The 20306-nt window shown below is 43.9% G+C and overlaps 1 protein-coding gene across 1 annotated transcript in view; it reads left to right on the top strand.

Moving 5' to 3' along the window:
- Nucleotides 1-16303, top strand: part of LOC121554934 (pre-mRNA-splicing factor CWC22 homolog) — a 56225-nt gene extending 39922 nt beyond the window's left edge. Inside the window, exons 16-21 of the mRNA XM_045212109.1 lie at nt 10059-10136; nt 10437-10589; nt 10971-11098; nt 11290-11391; nt 11740-11924; nt 15071-16303. Coding sequence (XP_045068044.1) covers nt 10059-10136; nt 10437-10589; nt 10971-11098; nt 11290-11391; nt 11740-11924; nt 15071-15807 — 1383 coding nt within the window. The 3' untranslated portion in view covers nt 15808-16303. The remainder of the gene's footprint in view (nt 1-10058; nt 10137-10436; nt 10590-10970; nt 11099-11289; nt 11392-11739; nt 11925-15070) is intronic.
- Nucleotides 16304-20306: the final 4003 nt, after the last annotated feature.

Genomic DNA, 20306 nt, shown 5'->3' with positions numbered 1-20306 from the left:
AAAAAATGGAACTAGCCAGACTCTGCCTAGAGCTGGCGGTCCGACCAAACTGAGCAACCGGGCAAGAAGGACGGTCAGGGAGGTGACAAATAACCCAATGACCACTCTGACAGAACTGCAGAGTTCCTTGGCTGAGATGGGAGAACCTGCCAGAAGGACAACAGTCTCTACAGCACTTCCCCAAACAGGGCTTAATGGGAGAGTGGCCAGACGGATGCCACTCCTGAGAAAAAGGCCCATGACAGCACGCCTGTAGTTTGCAAAGGCATGTGAAAGACTGAGCGCGTAAGGCAAAAGATTCTGTGGTCTAATGAGGCAAAAATTTAACTCTTTGGCCAAAACACTATTTCTGGAGAAAACCAAGCACAGCTCATCACCTGTAACACCATCCCTACCGTGAAGCATTGGTGGGGCAGCATCATGCTATGGGGATGCTTATCAGCAGCAGGGACTGGGAGACTGGTAACGATAGAGGGAACAATGAATGGAGCCAATTACAGACAAATCCTTGATGAGAACGTGCTTCAGAGTGCAAATGACCTTAGACTGGGGGCGTAGATTCACGTTCCAACAGGACAATGACCCCAAGCATACAGCCAAAGCAACACTGGAATGGCTTCAGAACAAGAATGTGAAAGTCCTTGAGTGGCCCAGCCAAAGCCCGGACTTGAATCCCTTAAAAAATCTGTGGGAAGACTTGAAGATTGCTCCCCATCTAACTTAACAAAGCTTGAGAAAATCTCCAAGGAAAAATGGGAGAAAAGCTGGTAGACATACCCAAGACAAATCAAAGCTGTAATCGCTGCCAAAGGTGCTTCTACAAAGTATTGACTCAAAAGTGTGAATACTTATGTAAATGAGATTTCTGTATTCCATTTTCAATACATTTGCTAACATTTTTTAAAACATGTTTTCATTTTGTCATTATTGTGTGTAGTAAAAAAATATATTTCATCAATTTTGAATTCAGGCTGTAACACAACAAAGTGCAATAAGTCAAGGCGTATGAATACTTTCTGAAGGCACTGTATGTTACCTTAAATAGCTGTACGATAGGTCATGTTTCTTCTAGTAGCCTGCCAACACTACACACGTTTGTGGGTGGAAATAATATGTGATCGCTCTCATGTACCTGTACTCTGCAATACAATTTGGTATCTTATGCAATTCCATAAGAAATGGGTTGAAAATAAAGCTATGACATGTAAGTAAATAGTGTAGCTAAGAAAATATACCCAGCCATCTTTGATACATCTGTCTTTGCATCCTCCCATAACTAGATATTAGCCTATAGGCCTACATTGTTGCCCGGGCCATTGGCCGTTTAACTACACTTTAATCTACCCAGCATCTATCTACAGTGCCTTCAGAAAGTATTCACACACCTTGACCTTTTCCACATTTTGTTGTGTTACAGCCTGCATTTTAAATGGATTAATTGTAGATTTTGTGTCACTGATCTACACACAATACCCCATAATGTCAGTGGCCCTATTTAAAATTACTTAAAAATGAAAATCTGAAATGTCTTGAGTCAAGTTTTCCACCATTTTGTTATGGCAAGCCTAAATAAATCCTGTTTGCAATAAAGCACTAAAGTAATACTGCAAAAAATGTGACAACGAAATACACTTTTTTGTCCTGATTACAAAGCGTTATGTTTGGGGCAAACACAACACATCACTGAGTACCACTTCATATTTTCAAGCATGGTGGTGACTGCATCATGTTATGGGTATGCTTGTCATCGGCAAGGACAAGGAGTTTTTTTTAATGCAAATAAATGGAATAAAGCTAAGCACAGGCAAAATCCTAGAGGGAACACTTGGTTCAGTCTGCTTTCCAACAGACACTGGGAGACAAATTCACCTTTCAGCAGGACAATTACCTAAAACAAAAGGCTGAATATACACTGGAGTTGCTTACCAAGACTCCAACTACAGAGAACTTCAGTAATTGTTTTAAAGAATAATGTGCAAATAATGTACAATCCAGGTGTGCAAAGCTCTTAGACTTACCCAGAAAGCTGTAATCGCTGGCAAAGGTGATTCTAACATGAATTGACTGAAGGTGTTAAATACTTATCTAATCAAGATATACTGTATTAGTGTTTTATAATCCATTATTTTTCTAACATTTTGACATTAGAGTATTTTGTGTAGACAACAAATGACAATTACATCCATTTTAATCCCACTTTGTAATGTAACACAACAAAATGTGGAAAGTCAAGGGGTGTGAATACTTTCTGAAGGCACTGTATCTATTTTACCCAATGGATTTATGTTAGGATAATTAGGCTTGCTCTGAGGCCAGAAACATTAATAGGAGTTTAGATTTTTCTAACCTAGTGTAGTATATCTAATATAGTAAAGGGGTGGATAATGTGAACATATTAGGATTATGATGCAGTCACACAGTTTATTATTCATTTCTATAAGGTGTGATATCCTAAGTTTGACACCCTAGGCTACAGCTAGGGGCTGGATTGGCCTATATGACGCAGTCACACACCTTATTATTCATTCCTTTCTATGAGGTGTGATTGTGTGAACTGTAAAGCAGACTTGATAAAGGAGATGGGCTGTGTGGACGGCTAGCAGCGCTATCACCACTGTCTGTCTACTAGTCTGGGACTGTGGAGCTGACGTGACGGCAGGCGTGATTATTGTCCTTGTCAGCAGTGAGCGAGAGAATACATCATTGTAAGGGGAGTGAGAGTGAAGAATGCATCAGTTAGTCGGTTCCACAGCTGGGACTCTCGTTATTCACAGCACATCTGCCTGCCTGTCCATGACTCACCATGCTAGTTTGGTCCGCTAGAAAAATTAAGATTGATAAAGCAGGACAGATAAATCTCAGCCAGTATTTCATTGATCTTTAATATTAGATGTTTAGAATTAGATTTACAAACATTTTTTTACATGCATTTTACTGGTTCATACCCGTATGGCATGCTTCGCTACTACCCATAGTAGTATCTAGGCACGCCAATGTTGTCAGTTTAGTTTTTCAGCTGCAGAGGCTCGGAGATTGTCTCGGGATGTTAGAAATGATATGCTGTTGTATTTAAGAGTTTGTAGGAGTTTTGTTTCATCTTTAGAATCCAGGACATATGAAAGAATGTACTTCATTTACCCTATCCAATCTGATTGTTCCTATTTTTACATTTACATTTTAGTCATTTAGCAGACGCTCTTATCCAGAGTGAATACATTAATTTTTTTATACTACTATTAATTTCATTAACAATCACCCATATTAGCAAATGTATTTCACTTCAAACGTCACATTTCTCTGGTATAGGCTACTTTATCGTTATGAACGATATCAGTGAAATGCCCACGATAAGTGATTGTGTATGGTCAATGTCGATCATTTTTGGTTTATCGTCGCAGCTCTACTTTTGGGACACTCTTCACTTGTGTGTCCTATCTAGAAGCCTATATCTAGTGAGGGCCTATATTAGTTCAGTTGATCTAGGTGTGATGTACCTGCCAGGCCATTTCCTGACTCTGGAAGGAACACAGGAGAGGAGGAGGAAAGATGGAAGGGCTGCGTCTGTCCGTGAAGCTATCTATCCAGTGCTAAGATCATTCAGAGGACAGCCTTTCTTTGCCTGCTTTCAGGGTTTAACTCTAAGTAACGTGACTGTCTATGACACCATATGTGTTGAAGTGGCCCTGGGTGTTCAAGCTAGTCAAGGCAAGGCAAGACCCATATTCGAGACAGCTCTGAAATAATTATTATTGAACGCTTTTTATTATTCCATATGGAATTCCAACTGCTGATGGGTAGCGAGCTAGTAGTTCTGTCAGATCAGTGTCAATCAAATTCCCTGCGCCCTTCAACCTAGGCTAGGTCTCCTCAGCCTGCAGCTTCTAGTCCCTGAGCCGAAGGTTAGTGTTGGGCTCCTCTCTCTCACACACACCAGATGGAAAAGGACAGTACATGCTGTAAGGGAAGAGAATGTCACCCAGCCTGCCTGTATAGTCCCAGCCTGCCTGCATAGCCCCAGCCTGCCTGCATAGCCCCAGCCTGCCTGTATAGCCCCAGCCTGCCTGTATAGCCCCAGCCTGCCTGTATAGCCGCATCCTGCCTGTATAGCCGCATCCTGCCTGTATAGCTGCAGCCTGCCTGCATAGCCCCAGCCTGCCTGCATAGCCCCAACCTGCCTGCATAGCCCCAGCCTGCCTGCATAGCCCCAGCCTGCCTGCATAGCCCCAGCCTGCCTGCATAGCCCCAACCTGCCTGCATAGCCCCAGCCTGCCTGCATAGCCCCAACCTGCCTGCATAGCCCCAGCCTGCCTGCATAGCCCCAACCTGCCTGCATAGCCCCAGCCTGCCTGCATAGCCCCAGCCTGCCTGTATAGCCCCAACCTGCCTGTATAGCCCCAGCCTGCCTGCATAGCCCCAGCCTGCCGCCCCCTCCTGAGACTATAGGCCCTGACGACCACAGAGAGATGGCATGATATTACGTTCTGAGAAGGCCCCTACACTGCACCCACACAGCCACAGAGACCCCAGGTGCTGCCGGAGGAATGGTGTAGGGGTGTGAGCCTAAAGATGCTGGGGACCATGTAAACCCCACACTTCCTTTACGGCCTGGCCCGGCCCAGAGTAATGCCATTGTCATACCAGGGTACTATACCCACCCAGTTGCAGGTATTGCTGTCTTTCCCTGTCCATAGACTGCTTTCATGGTAATGAAAAAGCATGTAATCATAGAGAACTACACTACGTGATCAAAAGTATGTGGACACCTGCTCGTCGAACATCTCATTCCAAAATCATTTGCGTTGATATGGAGTTGGTCCCCCCTTTGCTGCTATAACAGCCTCCACTCGTCTGGGAAGAGATACCAATCTCGACAAACCATTTCTGTATGGACCTCGCTTTGTGCACTGGGGCATTGTCAAGCTGAAACAGGAAAGGGCCTTCCCCAAACTGTTGCCATGAAGTTGGAAGCACAGAATCGTCAAGAATGTCATTGTATGCTGTAGTGTTAAGATTTCCCTTCACTGGAACTAAGGGGCCTTGCCCGAACCATGAAAAACAGCCCTAGACAGCACTTACAGTTGACCGGGGCAGCTCTAGCAGGGCAGAAATCTTACAAACTGACTTGTTTGAAAGGTGGCATCCTAGGACAGTGCCACGTTGAAAGTCACTGAGCTCTTCAGTAAGGCCATTCTACTGCTAATGTTTGTTTATGGAAATTGCATGGCTGTGCTCGATTTTATACACCTGTCAGCAACGGTTGTGGCTGAAATAGCCGAATCCACTAATTTGAAGCGGTGTCCACATACTTTTGTCTATATAGTGTGTTTCTGTATGGTTCTATGTCTATGCATGTAATCCTCATGTAACACTTCCTACAGAGTCTAGCGTAGCAGAATAATACCAGAGTAAAACTCACCTAGATGCACAGACTCAGGGAGTGTCAGCAATGGGGGTTTCTGCACCCACAGCCAGGTGGACAGGGGTACACACAGAGATCCTATAATTCACATATTCTATTCTATAGGCTATGTAATTCTATGAGTACACAGGCATTTAGAGATTTCCCTGGACCGACAGCCAAATGGATAGGATATGAACTGAGACCTGGAGATTTCCTTCCCTGCCTGCTAGGATCCTGAGGAATAGGCTCTTCTCTAGAGCTCATGGCCTGCTCAATATCTCAGTTGTGATGGATAGACACATTAGGAAAGCTAATGACTGAATCAGTAACCGTCGCCCGATTCTTCACAAACACAGCACAGCAGACCACAACCCTATTCTCCTCTCACAACACACAGGAACACTGCCTGTCTGCCTTGGTTTTTAAAGGAGATAAATTAAAAGGGCTCTCTGTTAAAACAGGAAGGGAAATCATTATCTTCAGTCAGCGGCCTATCTCTCTCTGTCTCAAATCTATCCCCTTGGACTTTACCTGAACCTGAATTGACCTGAACCACTAGTTTTAAAGTGCTGGTAGTGTTATTGCTGCTGTGTTCCATGATGTCTACCAGCTGACATTAGTGCACTATATAGGGAATAGTGTGCCATGTCAGACGCAGTCAGAGTGTTGATGTTGTGATTGGATATTTCAGTAGAAGATTGAAACTGTTCCAGTTGGTCATTTCTATGCATTGACTTGGCTGACCCTGGCTGATAAACGATATATATTCAAAAGTAGGTGGACACCCCTTCAAATTAGTGGATTCGGCTATTTCAGCCACACCCGTTGCTGACAGGTGTATACAATCGAGCACACAGCCATGCAATCTCCATAGACAAACACTAGCAGTAGAATAGCCTTACTGAAGAGCTCGGTGACTTTCAACATGGCACCGTCATAGGATGTCACCTTTCCAACAAGTCAGTTCGTCAAATTTCTGCCCTGCTAGTGCTGCCCGGTCAAATGTAAGTGCTGTTATTGTGAAGTAGAAACGTCTAGGAGCAACAACGGCTCAGCCGCGAAGTGGTAGGCCACACAAGCTCACAGAACGGGGCCGCCGAGTGCTGAAGCGCGTAGCTTGTAAAAATCGCCTGTCCTCGTTTGCAACACTCACTACCGAGTTCCATACTGCCTCTGGAGGCAACATCAGCACAATAACTGTTTTTCGGGAGCATCATGAAATGGGTTTCCATGGCCGAGCAGCTGCACACAAGCCTAGCAGTGGAAACGCGTTCTCTGGAGTGATGAATCACGCTTCACCATCTGGCAGTCTGATGGACGAATCTGGGTTTGGCAGATGCCAGGAGAACGCTACCTGCCCGACTGCATAGTGCCAACTGTAAAGTTTGGTGGAGGAGGAATAATGGTCAGGGGCTGTTTTTCACAGTCTGGGCTAGGCCCCTTAGTTCCAGTGAAGGGGAATCTTAACACTACAGCATAAAATGACATTCTAGACGATTCTGTGCTTCCAACTTTGTGGCAACCGTTTGAGGAAGGCCCTTTCCTGTTTCAGCATGACAATGCCCCCGTGCACAAAGCGAGGTCCATACAGAAATTGTTTGTCGAGATCGGTGTGGAAGAACTTGACTGGCCTGCACAGAGCCCTGATCTCAACCCCATCGAACACCTTTGGGATGAATTGGAACGCCGACTGCGAGCCAGGCCTAATCGCCCAACATCAGTACCCGACCTCACAAATGCTCTTGTGACTGAATGGCAGCAAGTTCCAACATCTAGTGGAAAGCCTTCCCAGAAGAGTGGAGCAAAGGGGGGACTCCATGTTAATGCCTATGATTTTGGAATGAGATGTTCGACGAGCAGGGGGGACATACTTTTGGTAATGTGGTGTATGTGGTTGAGAATGAGGATGCATCCCAAATGGCACCTTATTCCTTATAGAGAGCATTATTTTTGACCAGATCCAATAGGGCTCTGGTCAAAAGTAGTGCGCTATCTAGTGAAGAAGATGACATTTGGGAGGTACCCTGAGTGTCCTCAGGATGGAGAGGGTTCTGAGATGAGATGGGGGACAGACAGCAGAGTTTCATAGCATTCCCATCATGTAGCCAGGCCAGGCAGAGAATCAGGCACACTGTGTGAACATCACACTTTCCTATCTCAGTATCACACAACAACATAACACAGCCTCCTGCTGCTGTCTGCTACCAGGGCTTCTTCCTCTGTGGCAGAGAGACACTTACCAGACAGACGTGCGTCTCAGTAACAAACCATACAGCTCCTAGCCTCATAGTCATACCCATCATTATTATGATAACTGTGCTGAGATGTTAAATGTGTTCAGTCTGTCAGCTAGCTAAGCTACATGCTGAGAACTTTCTCTCACACATTTACTTTCTCAATGAATTTAAATGTGTTTGCACATGAATCATTCAGGTTTTAGCCCACATGATAAGTTAAAGGCTAGGAAGCATGAGTTTTTCCTCATGTATCTCAGTGTGGTCAAATACTTAGTAACTTAGTTGTAGTCTTGATCTGTTTACCTATAAGTACAAACACAGTTATGATTCGAGGTTATTACATATTAACTTACTTCCGGATTACTTCTAAACTCCCCACAATGCACTACTTCTCAGCGTCATGAAGGATCTACTCTACTCTGGCTACCGAGTTCGTATTCTAGCTCGGTATCTAGCTCAAGCTGGTTTACGATAGCCACACCTCATGCTATTCACAGATTTTGTGTATTTTATCTAGTGGGAACCCTTTAGCACAGCAGGCTCTGGTGCTTTCTTGCCGTGGGCTCAAAACAAAATAAAATTATACCTGCTTTCTCTTTTGTGTAGTACCTCGCCTGTTGTCCTTTTTTTTTTGTCAACTTTTCGGCATGTTCTCTGTGAAGTAGGCTATGGGAGTTTTGTAACTTTTTCCACCTTGGCTTAGTGCTAGCGCGCTAGCTGACTGACATCAGTAATCTATCCACTATCCACACCGGTGAAGCACCCGCCTCCCCCTCGCTTTGGTAGCTAACTCAGCCTGCACTCATTTAAAAGTGTTTCACTGGGCTGGGCCCCAGCCGTCAATCTGTAAGTCTCTGCTCTCTCTTTGCTTTTAATCTGCGGTTATGTTTTAGTTGGGTTGTGTTGTGTTGTATTCTAGCTGGTCTCCAGTTGGTCTCCTGTATTCTAGCTGGTCTCCGATTTAAACCGTGGTGGTTGGCTAGGCTAAAAGCTAGTTGGCTAAATAGCTGGTGTTAGCTGGCTGGCTAACTTGCTGGGTAAGATAACTGCATATAGCTAACATTCTTTGATAACCGGTTAGATGCCTTTATATATTTCCAAAACATTGATTCACTTTAATGTAGTTGTAAGATAGGCGTTGATAGCAACTGGCTGACTCATTCAGTGCTAAAGTAACATTAGCTGGCTGGTAGGGCTAACGTTAGCATGCTAGTAGGGCTAACATTAGCAGGCTAGTTGGCTAGCAACCTTGCAAGTTGATTTGTAACAATACATTCATAAAGTATTTGCTTGTAAGTTGCCTGATTTGCTTTAATTTGAAGTTATACATGTGAAGTTATATCTGTTGGAATTTACATTATAGGGAATAGGCTGGCTTGCCGGGTCCTCCATATTACATCACACCCCGGAAAAACTTTTTCTAACATTTTACATTGACATTTTAGTCATTTAGCAGACGCTCTTATCCAGAGCGACTTACAGTTAGTGAGTGCATACATTATTTTTTGTATTTTTTTTCATACTGGCCCCCCGTGGGAATCAAACCCACAACCCTGGCGTTGCAAACGCCTTGCTCTACCAACTGAGCTACATCCCTGCCGGCCATTCCCTCCCCTACCCTGGACGACGCTGGGCCAATTGTGCGCCGCCCCATGGGTCTCCCGGTCGCGGCCGGCTACGACAGAGCCTGGATTTGAACCAGGATATCTAGTGGCACAGCTAGCACTGCGATGCAGTGCCTTAGACCACTGTGCCACTCGGGAGACCGGGAGACCCATGGGGCGGCGCACAATTGGCCCAGCGTCGTCCAGGGTAGGGGAGCATTCTTCGGTATGCCCCCCCCCCCCCCCATATTGCACATGTTTTTTTTCTATGAATTGAAATGTCTTCCAAGGAATCATTCAGATTTTACATGATGAGCAAATAGTCCAATTTCTATCGATTTTTCCCCCCTCCATATCACAAACATGATTCTCCTATCTCTCACCACCAGTGTAATTTGGTGCCAGCCCCTGCCAGGTCATGACCTGTCCAGGATGTTAATTTGAAGATTGATCACACCACAGCCCATGGTTGCCCAAGGCTGGCCTCCTCAATGAAAATATAGTCTTACGAAATCAATAATCTGCTTGGCTGGGATATTGGTTGGAGGATGAGAGGACAGAGAATGGTTTTGTCCAAAATGGCACCCTGTGTAGTGCACTACTTTTGACCTGGGCCCGGTCAAAGTAGTGTACTATGTAGAGAATAGGGTCCCATTTCGGACCGGTCGCTAGCTGGCAGCAAGAGGATATAACAGATGGGTCTTTTTTATATCCCCCATAGGTGCAGCCCTTCCTGGCTTGGCCAGGTCTCAGCATCCCCTCTGTGTCCATGTTCCAGAGATTAAAGCTATTTTTATGTCTGCCTTCTCCCAACAGAAAGAGTTGTGCAACATGATTCTAGACTGCTGTGCCCAACAGAGGACCTATGAGAAGTTCTTTGGTCTTCTAGCAGGGGTAAGAAGACCAAATAATATATATTTATTTATTGAATTAAATATAACCAAAATATATATTGAATAATTTTCCTTTATTCCTGAGACAATTGTCATTAACTTGAAGTCTGTTTATGTTGCATGGGGAAAGTTGGAATTTCATCACCCTTGAAATTACATTTGTTGATAAGTCTATAGTTTACTAAAGTACAGTTAATTAATTTGGCCTTTTACAGGAATTTGTCTCGCATTCAAGAGCACTGCATTAAGACCAACTTTATTCTACTCTCAACTAACATTGTGAACTCTGTCAATTTCTCAGAGGTTTTGTCTGCTGAAGAAGGACTATATGGAGAGTTTTGAGGCCATCTTCATGGAGCAGTATGAAACCATCCATCGCCTAGAGACCAATAAACTGAGAAACGTTGCCAGGATGTTCGCCCATCTCCTGTACACTGACTCTGTCCCGTGGAGTGTACGTACTGTACCTCTCTAGGGTTGTGTCTCAAATGGCACCCTATTTGCTTCTTTTGACCATGCCCTATGTGCCCTGGTTGAAATTAGTGCACTACATGGGGAATAGGGTGCCATTTTGGCCACAGACAACTCAACATCTCTAACCTAAAAGCTTGTGCTGACTCTGCCGTTACTACGCACATCGTCTCGTGGCATAATGCATCCTCTCTCTTTCATCCCATAATTAAATTGTAGAATGTATTACAGCATCAATATGGCTTTAAATCTTATTGATTGATTCATCTAACGTTGGGTTTTAAGGCAACGTTGTTGGTGATTTGATTTCCTTTCAACAGCTACTAATCTAGTTACACTGTGTGTCTGTGTGTTTCTCTCTCAGGTGCTGGAATGTATTAAAGTCAGTGAGGACACCACCACGTCGTCCAGTCGAATCTTCGTCAAGATCTTGTTCCAGGAGCTGTGTGCCTACATGGGTCTGCCCAGGCTCAATGAACGACTCAAGGATATGTACGTCAATGTAGTCTTTTCCTCCTCCACTGTCAACTAATATATCACTTGAAGATGTTGAAATTTGTAATCTAGCTCTACTATTCTCAATTGTCCCTGAAGGGATAAATGAAGTTGAATTTAAATACGTTTAATTGTCACGTTTTGATGCATGTGATTGTGTCTCATCCGGTCTTTTTTGTATCTTCCAGGACGTTGCAGCCCTTCTTCGAGGGTCTTTTTCCTCGTGACAACCCCAGGAACACCAGATTCGCCATAAATTTCTTCACCTCCATTGGCCTGGGTGGACTGACGTAAGTGTCTCCATTCTAATAATATAATCATAATACGTGCTACTTAGCAGATGCTTTCATCCAAAGCAACAGCACAATGAGAATGCATACATTTTATGTATGTTTGTGATCCCTGCATATTTTTTAACCCACAACCTTCGCATTGCTAGTGCCATGCTTTTACCTACTGAGCCACACAGGAACACATTGTAATGTAACATGCTGGGGTATTGCGTCACCATCCTCCTGTGATCTCCTGCCAGTGTCATAATTTATTTTTTCTCAGTCTTGCTCTCCCTCTCTTGCTCCCTCTCCCCTTCTCTCTCCCTCTCCCTCCCTCTACCCGCTCTCCCTCCCTCCCTCCCATAGGGATGAACTCCGTGAGCATTTGAAGAACGCCCCCAAGATAATCATGACCCAGAACCAGGACGTGGAGTCGTCAGACTCCGACTCGTCCTCTTCCTCCTCTGACTCGTCCTCCTCAGACAGTGACAGCAGCGACAGTGACAGCTCTGACTCTTCCACTGACTCCTCCTCATCCAGCAACAGCTCAGGTACAGAGTAGCTTTACCACCCTGACAGTCCCTTACTGTAGCCTGGTCCCAGATCTGTTTGTTATTTGTACTTTGGTCATTGTCAGCACAAACAGCACTTTAAACAGATCTGGGACCCTCACTATGCTTTTTTATTGAAACACTTAGACGTAGGTAGTTGAAAGGACATCATTGCAATCAACTTACAACCCAGCCCGTTTTTAACCAGCACAGTCTGAATCATTTCTTAGAGGAATTATAAGTGCTAGTCCTTTAATTCGTCCTTTGATAGTTGAGTATTTTATTAACTGTCTGCCCTCCACCTTCACCTCAACCTAATTATAATGCCTGTGTTGTGTCCGGGGAGGTGGTGGTGCCCGTAGAATTAGTCATTCTATTTATATGGTTGTACCCTTCTTTCCTTGTCCCTGCTGTGAGGGTGGCCAAGCCTGCTCTGTGTGTGTCTGCCCACGTCATGAGTCATTGCATGCCTCACCTTGAGGAATGTCAGTGTTGTACATAGCCCTCTAACTCAGCATGCTCATTATTTTAATTGGCCAGCTCTATTGACATGAAACTTGGATGTTTTGAATCACATCACTGTTTCCCTAGAAAAGGCCTGTCCCCACATGTCACATTATATAGTAATAATATTTGCCATTTAGCGTTGGTTTTTATCCAAAGCAACTTATAGTAGTGTTTAGGCTACATCATGTTAATCGTGGCATCAGGAACATTAAGATGGCTTTTTGTGTCAGTCCCATGCTGATGACATGCCACTACTGCCAACCAAGGACCAGTCTGTATTAACTTATTAAATATCCAATTTAACAAGAGAGCAGCGATTGTCCTGGTGAAACAGATGTCCTCTACACAATTACTGCTTTCAAATCAATAGCGCCAAAATGACCTCTGTGCATTGAAATATCCCATAGCACTGAAATTTCCCATGCACTTAAATGTTTGTCCAATAGCACTGAAAAGTCCAATAGTACTGAAATGTCCATTAGCACTGCACAGTAATGTCCAATACCTCTGAGCTTCAGTTGGTTCTCATTAAATTGTCCTGAACATCAAGCCTGTGTGAGGTCCTAGAGGTGTTTCTCTGCTGTGATGTTGATGTGGCTATTTACCATTCAGCCTGTGTGTATACAGTACCATTCAAAACTTTGGATACACCTACTCATTCCAGGGTTTTTCTTTATTTTTACTATTTTCTACATTGTAGAATAATAGTGAAGACATCAAAACTATGAAATAACACATATGGAATCATGTAGTAAACAAAAAATTGTTAAACAAATATATTTTATATTTGAGATTCTTCATAGTAGCCACCCTTTGCCTTGGTGACAGCTTTGCACATGTTTGGCATTCTCTCAACCAGCTTCATGAGGTAGTCACCTGGAATGCATTTCAATTAACAGGTGTGCCTTGTTAAAAGTTAATTTGAGGAATTTATTTCCTTCTTTATGCGTTTGAGCCAATCAGTTGTGTTGTAACAAGGTAGAGTTGGTATACAGAAGATAGCCCTATTTGGTAAAAGACCAAGTCCATATTATGGCAAGAACAGCTCAAATAACAAAAGAGAAACGACACCATTATTACTTTAAGACATGAAGGTCAGTCAATCCGGAAAATTTCTTCAAGTGCAGTCGCAAAAACCATCAAAAGCTATGATGAAACTGGCTCTCATGAGGACCTTCACAGGAAAGGAAGACCCAGAGTTACCTCTGCTGCAGAGGATAAGTTCATTCGAGTTAACTGCACCTCAGATTGCAGCCCAAATAAATGCTTCACAGAGTTCAAGTAACAGACACATCTCAACATCAACTGTTCAGAGGAGACTGCGTGAATCAGGCCTTCATGGTCGAATTGCTGCAAAGAAACCACTACTAAAGGACACCAATAAGAAGAAGACACTTGCTTGGACAAAGAAACACGAGCAATGGACATTAGACCGGTGGAAACCTGTCCTTTGGTCCGATGAGTCCAAATTTGAGATTTTTGGTTCCAACCGCCGTGTCTTTGTGAGACGCAGAGTAGGTGAACGGATGACCTCCGCATGTGTGGTTCCCACTGTGAAGCATGGAGGAGGAAGTGTTATGGTGTGGGGGTGCTTTGCTGGTGACACTGTCTGTGATATATTTAGAATTCAAGGCACACTTAACCAGCATGGCTACCACAGCATTCTGCAGCGATACGCCATCCCATCTGGTTTGCGCTTATTGGGAGTATCATTTGTTTTTCAACAGGACAATGACCCAAAACACACTTCCAGGCTGTGTAAGGTCTATTTTACCAAGAAGGAGAGTGATGGTGCTGCATCAGATGACCTGGCCTCCACAATCACCCGACCTCAACCTAATTGAGATGGTTTGGGAAGAGCGTGCAAAGCTGTCATCAAGGCAAAGGGCTACTTTGAAGAATCTCAAATATAAAATATATTTTGATTTGTTTAACACTTTATTGGTTACTACATGATTCCATATGTATTATTTCATAGTTTTGATGTCTTCACTATTATTCTACAATGTAGAAAATAGTAAAATTAAAGAAAAACCCTGGAATGAGTAGGTGTATCCAAACTTTTGACTGGTACTGTAAGTATACAAATCTCTATGCAAAACATGCATGCAAAGACAGTCCGTCAGTCCCGGCAGTGGTACACCCCCCCCCCCCCAGTCAGTGTTGTGCTCTGGCGGTCTAGTGACTGTTTGACTAGTGTGGTGTGTTGGGTGCCCCTGGCCTGCTCTCTGTAGGGCAGAGTGACATGTTAACATGGCAGTGTAGTGCACTCTAGGCACTGGCCAAAAGCACAATCTGTCATCATCTGCACACAGCTGCGTCCCAAATGGCACCCTATTCTCTAGAGGGCTCTGGTCAAAAGTAGTGCACTATATAGGAAATAGGGTGCCATTTAGGTCACAGGAACAGCCTAAGCCCACCTCATACACCCATCACATAGATCCACTCGTATGGAATGGCAAAACTGTCATTTAGTGACCTCTTTTTTTAGCATAGATAATGTGCCTCTCTATGGGCTGGCAAAGTGGCATGCTGTGTGCATGCTTCTAGATGTATTTAGACTCTTTACTGATGTTTAACAGATTTCGATTCAAAGTCTGGATATATTTAGTTTCTAAGACAAATGTACTGTTTTACAGATTCCGATTCGAGGCGTAAAAAGAGCAAGGGCCAGAGCAAAATGAAGAAGAGCGACAAAGACAAGAAGAAAGACAAGAAGACCAAGACCAAGGACAAGGCTTCTGCCAAAAAGATCTCCAATCAGAAGTCACCTCTGGAGGAACGGCCCAATAGGAGTCTGAGACACGAGAACCGTCGCCGTGACGACAGCAGTAGCGATGAAGAGGAGGCGGAGCGCGGCGGGGGGAGACCCGGGCCTGAGGACCGCCACAAAGCCTCTCACCACCGGGGTCGAGAAGAAGACACTCCGCCGCCGCCACCCACGCACGAGAGACCCAACCGTGCTGACCGTGGGGGGCACAAAGACAAGGATCTGCCTCGTGGCAGACCTGGCAGAGACAGAGACTATGAGGACGGGGACAGACAGCCAGAGGCCCGTAGGCACAAAAAGGACGATGGGGGGAAATACGATGGGAAACACCAAGCCCCCCAGGCCGACCGTGACCGAGTCAGACACCGCAGCCCTGAGAAAGAGAAGGAACTAGTGAGCAGTGGAGGCAGGGACAGAGATAGGGAGAGGTCAAAGTCACGGGAGAGGAGCAGCCGCAAGGAGAAGGACATGGATTCCTCCAGGGACTCGAACAGGAACGGGGTGGACAAGGAGAACAGGGAGGACAGCCATCAGTCTGACAGATACAGAGAACCCAGGCGAAACGAGGAACGGAGCAGGAATAGCTCCCCGCGCAGACAGAGATAGCCGGACCAATGGGAAAAGTAGTAGGCTTACTTTCCAATGTCCATACTTGCATACTACTTAGCATGCCAGTACTTTACTTCATTTTAAGTTGTGTGCTACTGTGGACTTTGAAACAGAGCGTTAGTAGTTATGATAGGCATGCTGTTCATAAGCCAGCTTGAAATCGTCCATCTCATTCTCTGTCATTGTCAGTCTCTCAATGTATGCATCTTATGCATAGCCTTTACAATAGTTGTTTTATATTGCCCAATGGAATGTCTTTCTTAGGAATGGTTCAGCGGTTGTATAGGAACAATAACAGTACAGAGATCTGCTTGCAGAAGTAGTGTTTATATTGTTTCTTTCTGTGGGTGTTATTGTAAGACTGGTAAAGTCAAGAAAGCTTGTGAGAGTTTGTATTTGATGCATCAACCTATTTTGTATTAGTGGCAACCTATTTTTGTGTTGATGATAAAAAATAAGACAAAACATATTAAAATATCCTTCAACTGTTCAATTGTACTTGATTTATTACTGAATATTATATAGTATATTGAACAAGTTTGCCCTATATTGACACAGGTTAGAGAGGAAACACCAAAGCGACGGATGGCAGAGTGTACTTAAAAGCAGCGGGTGCCGTCTAACCCTAATCTTATTGTCTCTGACTACAGAACATCGGCGGCCAATTTCAGTTAATTAAATTGTAGAATTGCCGCCATTCTTGGACACCCAGCAGGTGATTGCTAACACACATCAATCCACAAAGGATCAGTTCTGAGCAAATCCAACATTATGTTGAACAACACTCTAAGAATGCATTCAATAACCTGTCATTATCACACATAGTTACAGTACATACAACATGCATACAATATGCATACAATATGCATGAATACATGCTTCTTACATAATTTACATATCTTCACATTGTGATCTCCAGATGGATCCTACCTTATTTGACCTTCAACATTCTCCCCAAGGGTAATCATACCAAAACGCAATAAACAGGGATCCATGAAAACTGGGTCAATATTGGGATGGAATACGGAACCCCAACCTGGACATAAAATAGTACATGTAAATCGGGGACACTCCAAACAGTATGTTACATTTCGTATAGTATGTATTTATTTGTGGATGTCCATCCATTTCGGATGATATGTTACGAATTTTCCAAAACGGATGATTTGTTACGAATTCCAATTTGTTGTCGCTAATGTTAGCTAGGTGGCTAATGTTAGCTAGGTTAGGGGTTATGGGAAGGGTTAGCTAACATGCTAACAGTTGCATAATAGCTTAAAAAGTAGGAAGTAGTTGCACATTTTCTAAAATGATCCGTGATGAGATTTGAACACGCAACCTTTGGGTTACTAGACGTTCCTGTTATACACCTACCCATCCACCTCGACCAACCACCCTACTTCCATTTTTGCTTAAAGTAACCTGTAACCATACCAAACGTGACATAGACTAGCTTGAGTGTCCCAATGTTATGTTTACTATGTTAGGTCTAGTCCAGGAGACCAGGCAGGGAACTCTGGAAAATCGCGGTGTATTCATTATGCCGCTTCTGTTGCAAAACGTTTATGAAATGGAACCAAATGAAGCAGGCGGGACCTACCTGTATTTGTCCAAAAGCAATTCTCGTTTTGCTCAGTTTGCTTCCATTTGGTTCGTAAACTAACGGTTTCCGTAATGAATACACCCCTAATGTCTGTCAGAATCTTGCCCTAGTCGGGGAGGGGAGTAGGGGAGTGGATTCAAGCTTTGGTTTATGATGCAACTGAAAAGTTGAAGCACAATATAAATAATAAAAACCTCGACTTTTTCCATATTTTGTTACGTTACAGCCTTATTCTAAAATTGATTAAATAAATGTTTTTCCTCATCAATCTACACACAATACCCCATAATGACAATGCGAAAACAAGTTTGTAGAAATTTTTGCAAATGTATAAACAATAAAAAAACACCTTTTACATAAGTATTCAGACCCTTTGCTATGAGATTCGAGATTGAGCTCAGGTGCATCCTGTTTCCATTGATCATCCTTGATGTTTCTACAACTTGATTGGAGTCTACCTGTGGTAAATTCAAATGATTGGACATGATTTGGAAAGGCAGACACCTGTCTATATAATGTCCCACAGTTGACAGTGCATGTCAGAGCATAAACCAAGCCATGAGGTCGAAGGAATTGTCCGTAGAGCTCCAAGACAGGATTGTGTCGAGGCACAGATCTGGGGAAGGGTACCAAAACATTTCTGCAGCATTGAAGGTCCCCAAGAACACAGTGGCCTTCATCATTCTTAAATGGAAGAAGTTTGGAACCACCAAGACTCTTCCTTGAGCTGGCCGCCCGGCCAAACTGAGCAATCGGGGGAGAAGGGCCTTGGTCAGGGAGGTGACCAAGAACCCGATGGTCACACTGACAGAGCTCCAGAGTTCCTCTGTGGAGATGGGACAACCATCTCTGCAGCACTCCACCAATCAGGCCTTTATGGTAGAGTGGCCAGACGGAAGCCACTCCTCAGTAAAAGGCACATAACAACCCGCTTGGTGTTTGCCAAAAGGTACCTAAAGGACTCTCAGACCATGAGAAACAAGATTCTCTGGTCTGATGAAACCAAGATTGAACTCTTTGGTGGAGGCAGGGTCGTCTGGTGCAGCACTCCATCACTCTCCTTCTTGGTCAAAACCTGAGACACAGACTGTTCTCCATGCTCCCATCTGGCAGGCGATAGCGGTGCATCAAGGATCAGACCAACAGACTCCTAAACAGCTTCTATCCCCTGGCCATAAGACTGTTAAATGGACATTGAATAAGTTACTGGCACTGACCTGTATATACTCGCATTCTCATGTTTCTTCAACCTATATGGTACTACTTGTGTGTTTTTTGTATTATTGTTTGTTTATTTTCTATTATTATCTCTGTTATTATTACTATCACTGCATTGTTGGGAAAGCGCTCACAAGGTAAGAATTGCACTATACTGTTTTACACCTGTTGTATCCTGTGCACATGGCGAATAAACTTTGAAACTTAAAATAAATAAATATATATATATATATATATATAGAACTCTTTGGCCTGAATGCCAAGTGTCACCTCTGGAGGAAACCTGTCACCATCCCTACGGAGAAGCATGGTGGTTACGTCATCATGCTGTGGGGATGTTTTTCAGCGGCAGGGACTGGGAGACTAGTCAGGATCGAGGGAAAATGAATGGAGCGAAGTATAGAGAGCTTCTTGATGAAAACCTGCTCCAGAGCGCTCAGGCCCTCGACTGGGGCGAAGATTCACCTTCCAACAGGACAATGACCCTAAGCACACAGCCAAGACAACGCAGGAATGGCTTCGGGACAAGTCTCTGAAAGTCCTTGAGCCCGGACTTGAACCTGATCTAACATCTCTGGAGAGACCTGAAAATAGCTGTGCAGCGACGCTCCCCATCCAACCTGACAGAGCTTGAGAGGATCTGCAGAGAAGAATGGGAGAAACTCCCCAAATACAGGTGTGCCAAGCTTGTAGCGTCATACCCAAGAAGACTCGAGGCTGTAAACGCTGCCAAACGTGCTTCAACAAAGTACTGAGTAAAGGGTCTGAATACTTATGTAAATGTATTATATTTAAATTTTTTACATTTTTATAAATTTGCAAACATTTCTAAAAACCTGTTTTTGCTTTGTCATTATGGGGTATTGTGTGTAGATTGATGAGTGGGAAAAAAACAATTTAATCCATTTTAGAATAAGGCTGTAACGTAACAAAATGTGGAAAAGGTCAAGGGGTCTGAATACTTTCCGAATGCACTGTAGACTACATATTCTGCTCTTAAGGACCAGCTCTGTTAATATTTTTGACTCATTTGGTTTGTTGTGTGCTAGGAAGGAAGTCCAGCCAATGTTTTGATTCTGGTGCGATGTTAAATACATTATTTTTAACTACCAGTCTCCCTCAATTTTATTTTTCCTTCCCAATGTATTCCTTTTCAACTATTGGATTCCAAGAGAAGAGTACTGGTTCATTTCAACTGTCATACAGAATTATAGGGCGGCAGGTAGCTTAGTGGGTAAGAGCGTTGTGCCAGTAACCGAAAGGTCGCTGGTTCTAATCCCCGAGCCGACTAGGTGAAAAATCTGTCGATGTGCCCTTAAGCAAGGCACTTAACCCTAATTGCTCCTGTAAGTCGCTCTGGATAAGAGCGTCTGCTAAATGACTAAAAATGTAAAATGTAAATTCTTAGAGAACAGTGAAGGGAGGAATATAGTGCCTGGTAGAGTCTCAATGGGTTGTCTAGAAGGAGTCCTTGGCTCTTTCTCAGTTCATCTTTCCTCGATTTCCTTGCATCCATCCTCCTCAGAATGCATTGGATAAGAAGGTCTGATGGGAGGGACCTTAGACCTTCTCCTCCAGTAAGGTTTAGAAGGGAGCAAGGAGATGGGAGGCGAGGAATGGTGGAAATACTAATTGAGGTAGAGCCAAGCTTTTCCATGATCAGTTGCACTGGGAT

Source organism: Coregonus clupeaformis, chromosome 40 (genome assembly GCF_020615455.1).
Source record: "Coregonus clupeaformis isolate EN_2021a chromosome 40, ASM2061545v1, whole genome shotgun sequence".
Classification (NCBI taxonomy): Eukaryota; Metazoa; Chordata; class Actinopteri; order Salmoniformes; family Salmonidae; genus Coregonus; species Coregonus clupeaformis.
This window is presented reverse-complemented; position numbering and strand designations above follow the sequence as displayed.